Source organism: Branchiostoma floridae, chromosome 6 (genome assembly GCF_000003815.2).
Source record: "Branchiostoma floridae strain S238N-H82 chromosome 6, Bfl_VNyyK, whole genome shotgun sequence".
Lineage (NCBI taxonomy): Eukaryota > Metazoa > Chordata > Leptocardii > Amphioxiformes > Branchiostomatidae > Branchiostoma > Branchiostoma floridae.
The window spans coordinates 634,149-638,831 of NC_049984.1; the positions used below are offsets into that span (position 1 = coordinate 634,149).

The window sequence follows — 4,683 nt, forward strand, 5'->3', positions numbered from 1 at the left end:
CGCTCGCGATTGGATTGTTCACTGTATCATGTGATGTTCGCCACATGCAGTTTTCTTGTCAATCGAGAGGGTGTCATAGCAACGCACACCATCCGTCATATTGGTGCACACCAACAAAGGGTGTCATAGCAACGCACACCATCCGTCATATTGGTGCACACCAACAGAGGGTGTCATAGCAACGCACACCATCCGTCATATTGGTGCACACCAACAGAGGGTGTCATAGCAACGCACACCATCCGTCATATTGGTGCACACCAACAGAGGGTGTCATAGCAACGAACACCATCCGTCATATTGGTGCATACCAACTGAGTCCACTTGGTAGAAAAATAGTCACTTTGTCAACCTTGTGTTCAGCCGACAGGTTCTTTATCATTGTTCCTTTTTTGACAGATGGTGTTGGATTAGAAGCAGAGTAACTTACACCTGCATTTCTGTTGTTTACTGACAGGTGGCGCTAGAAGCGGACCGTGATGACACCAACAGTAACTTCAGCGAGGCGAGCGGCGCGTCTGCGTCAGCTGACCAGGGGGAGGGTGCCCCCAGGAAGAAACGGCCGGGAAGGCCGAAAGGCACGGTCAGCAAAAACAAGGAGGGGAACAGCGGTGAGTCTTACTGTCCTTACCTCGTCCTTACCTCATCCTTACCTCGTCCTTACCTCATCCTTACCTCGTCCTTACCTCATCCTTACCTCGTCCTTACCTTGTACATTCCTGTGTGGCCTGCCAGTATTGAGACGGCAGTAAGTCTTACTGTCCTTACCTCCTACATTTTAGGATTCTACCTGCAACATTCCTGAGGTTTGCTTGTCCTATCAGGCTAGTGCATAGAAAATTTACTTACCTCAACCAACTTTTCACTGGCCCAAAATCTAAATAGAATTTTTCTGTGTTCTTCCAGCAATGGAATTTTCTTAAAATTGGCTGTATTTTTTGTGTTGACCAAAGCTTGATGCCATGACTGAAAACTAGCAAGTATATCAAAATCTTTTTGCTCTATTGGGCAAGTGGGGTAGGACATGTGGGTGCCCGATCAGCACTTTCACTTGCCCGGGACAATCAGACTAGTGGACTTGTCCAACCCTTATGTGGATGAACTTACGTAAAATTAGATTACTCGCTCACTCACTCACTCACTCACTCACTCACTCACTCACTCACTCACTCACTCACTCACTCACTCACTCACTCACTCACTCACTCACTCACTCACTCACTCACTCGCTATGTTGTCTATACCAGTGAATACAAACCAGCAAGACAGGGTTGTAGCTCAGATGAAACATGGCCCAAACCTGGCAGTTTGTACTCACTTATCGCTGGTACAGAACATTTCTAACAACTTCTTATTTTGTGTTTCCTGCTCAGCTGAGAAAGAGAAGAATGCAGAAGAAGAGATGTTCAACAACCTGACGTTAGAACAGAAACTGCTGTACTCCATAGCTCTGGCGGACATTAACCACAAGCTCAGAGGGCAACGTTTCAAAATACCAGATTAAAAACCACAAACTCAGAGGGCAACGCTTCAAAATACCAGACTAAAAACCAAAAACTCAGAGGACAACGTTTCAAAATACCAGACTAAAAACCAGAAACTCAGAGGACAACGTTTCAAAATACCACACTGAAAAACAGCAAATTCGAAATTCAGAGGGCCGCACTACAAAACACCAGACTGAAAACTGCAAATTCAGAGGACAACGTTTCAAAATACCAGACTAAGAACAAAACTCACTCAGAGGGCAGCACTTCAAATATCTGACTAAAAACCACAAAATCAGAGGACAGCAAAAATACCAGATTAAAAACCACAAACTCAGAGGACAACGTTTCAAAATACCAGACTGAAAAACAGCAAATTCGAAATTCAGAGGGCAACGTTTCAAAATACCAGACTGAAAACTACAAACTCAGAGGACAACGCTTCAAAATTCCAGACTGAAAACTACAAAAGAAGCACAGAGGGCAACGTTTCAAAATTCCAGACTGAAAACTACAAATTCAGAGGACAACGCTTCAAAATTCCAGACTGAAAACTACAAATTCAGAGGACAACGCTTCAAAATACCAGACTAAAAACCACAAACTCAGAGTGAAGTGACTGTTGAAGTCAATGTGTATAATGGAAGGTTAGAAACAGAGTCTTGAGTTGTATGAAAGCTGCAGCAGTTGGTTCTCTGTAATAGTTCCATCATAATCTTGTAGTGCCTTCAGATCTTTGCTGCTAGTATCCAGATATCAGTGTGTTGGGAAGCCTGGAGTCTGGTGTAACATTGACATGTTTCCTCCTGATGGTTTTTAGCATAGAACTGACCAGACCGGCCTTGTTCCAGCATCTTCAGGATGGTTTTGTAAAATAGCATTCAAAATCTGATGTTTCGGTGTAAAGGTCTGACATTGGTTACATTCTGCCTTCATTGATACTTGTGATGTAAATAGAGAAGTTCCTAGCAAGTATTTTCACCAGTTGTGCCACTTTGAGACATCCATCCTGTACATTTGAAGTCATTTCCTGCAATAGAACTCTGCCACCTGGTGCAGAGTAAGATGGATAAGACTACATGTAGTAACCAGGAAAACACTGTATTATACAAAGTAAAGCTTGATGGCCTTTCCAAGTGCACTTGTCAGGAATATTAGATTATACTTCTTGGTAGGGCAAGTGCTAAAAGAATTGGATATGAACAAAATGACGTAAATTTGATGTAAAAATACAGCTCTATATTGATAAACAAATTTGATGTTATTATTATTGTCAGCACAGAAGACTGGACTTATGTATAGGAGTAGCTTTTTGTGTTAGATACTGGAGTTATGTATAGGGGTAGATTTTTGTGTTAGATAGTGTCAAGAATTGATACTTGTCATGGCTGTTGGGCTGTCACCCACTTTGCATTTTTCCCATCCGTCTCATTGTTTGGGATGCCAAGTTGTTTAATTTTCATCGTAAATTTGTCATTTTAAGGTTACAAAAAATATTGTCATCAATGTCATGTCATGGAGTTCTGATTCTTAACGGACAAAACGGTGACATTTTTTGTCCATCCCAAAAGCCAGTGTCTGTCCTGGGCCGGATGTAGGGACAGGTCCTGGAGACAGCCCTGCCTGTGCTCCTTTCTGTGCTACAAACATGGCTCTACTCTTACACATCATGTCTGTGAAGTTAGTTTATGACACTACTGATGCAAAATAAACTTCATGTTGAAGCATTGTCACTGTTGCAGTAGTTAAAGTTTATATTGTTGTGGGTTCATGGCAAAAATGTCTTGAACTGATGAAAAACTTGCTGACTTCAAGTCACTCACGATCGCTTTTGCTTAATAACGTTTGTACAAAAACTCAGGTGTACAATGAAAATTGTCAATTTGATGACTAAATTTATTGGTCTTCTTTATGTACAAGTGTTTCCCCATCTTACAAATCCCTCCGATATCCCAAGTATTCACAGGGAAGTCTTAATGCTGAGGAGTACAATGTGGATATACTTATTTGGTACTGATAGATCTTTATCATGACCCTCTATTTACAACTGAAAACCATTCGACTTCATAACACTGTGTTAGGAGTAGTAGTAAACTGGCATTTGATGATGGTGCATTTATTACAATATGAAAGTAAAGACTTCTCATCTCCCTGTGCACCCGAAGAAACAACAAACAGCAACTCATGAACACGTTTCTGTACAGTTATTAGGGAATGTTTTATGAATAAGTCTTGGTTGTCAGAATCAGATACAGCAATCTGCACTCCTGAGCTGTTTAACTTAACAAAGTTGAAGAAAGTTGTCACAGTGGACAGATGGTGCGTGTGTGTGCGTGTGTGCGTTTTTGTGTGCATGCATGTTTGTATGTATGAGGAGCTCACCCTAGACTTGAAGACAGGGCTGATCTGTCAGAATTTTGTGTGAGTGTGTGTATGTTTTCTGTGTGTATGTATGTATGTGTGTATGTGTGTGTGTATGTGCATGTATGTGTGTATGAGTAACCCACCCTAGACTTGAATACAGGACTGATCTGTCGCAGTTTTGCCACCAGCCCGATGTTGGCCGCCACGGCGTCGACCTGCGGCCCGTCCCCGAACACATCAAAGATGGCGTCCAGAGCCTCCGCCACGACCCACAGCACCGCGTCCTTCCCTGCGACCTCCGCCAGGAACGTTCCTATCAGCTGGGACACGGAGGTCACAGGTCAAAAACACAACCCTGTTTCAGTTTCCCTGAACTATGACTGGGAACAGGACATTATATAACTGTTATAACACCCGTAAAACACCCCAAAAACACAAACCCAAAACCCACGTGCGTATTCAGAGCACCAACAGACACACACATGGAGACACGGAGGTCACAGGTTACAAACACAACCCTGAACTCTGACTGGGAGCAGGACATTATGCCATGTAACAAACCATAAAACAAAACTTATGCAGTCATACAGTACACCCCAAAAACGCAAAACCCACATGCATATTGAAAGCACCGACAGACAAACACATGGAAACATCCACACATCCATAACACATACATACATGTACATACACCCAAAACACACACACATACACCCAAAACACACACACACACACATGTACATACACCCAAAATACACACACATACACCCAAAAAACACACACACACATACAGACATACATACATGAAAACACACACACAAAGACACACAAC

The 4,683-nt window shown here is 42.5% G+C and overlaps 2 protein-coding genes across 2 annotated transcripts in view; one reads left to right on the top strand and one right to left on the bottom strand.

The window, feature by feature from the left end:
* Positions 1 to 3,220, top strand: part of LOC118417384 — an 11,469-nt gene extending 8,249 nt beyond the window's left edge. Inside the window, exons 4-6 of the mRNA XM_035822939.1 lie at positions 51 to 120; positions 458 to 611; positions 1,374 to 3,220. Coding sequence (XP_035678832.1) covers positions 51 to 120; positions 458 to 611; positions 1,374 to 1,504 — 355 coding nt within the window. The 3' untranslated portion in view covers positions 1,505 to 3,220. The remainder of the gene's footprint in view (positions 1 to 50; positions 121 to 457; positions 612 to 1,373) is intronic.
* Positions 3,221 to 3,460: 240 nt separating this feature from the next.
* The window catches only part of LOC118417385 (HEAT repeat-containing protein 3-like), a 14,305-nt gene continuing 13,082 nt past the window's right edge, over positions 3,461 to 4,683 (bottom strand). Inside the window, exons 11-12 of the mRNA XM_035822940.1 lie at positions 3,995 to 4,171; positions 3,461 to 3,466 (exon numbers count right to left, since the gene is read on the bottom strand). Of these exons, the coding sequence (XP_035678833.1) occupies positions 3,461 to 3,466; positions 3,995 to 4,171 (183 nt within the window). The remainder of the gene's footprint in view (positions 3,467 to 3,994; positions 4,172 to 4,683) is intronic.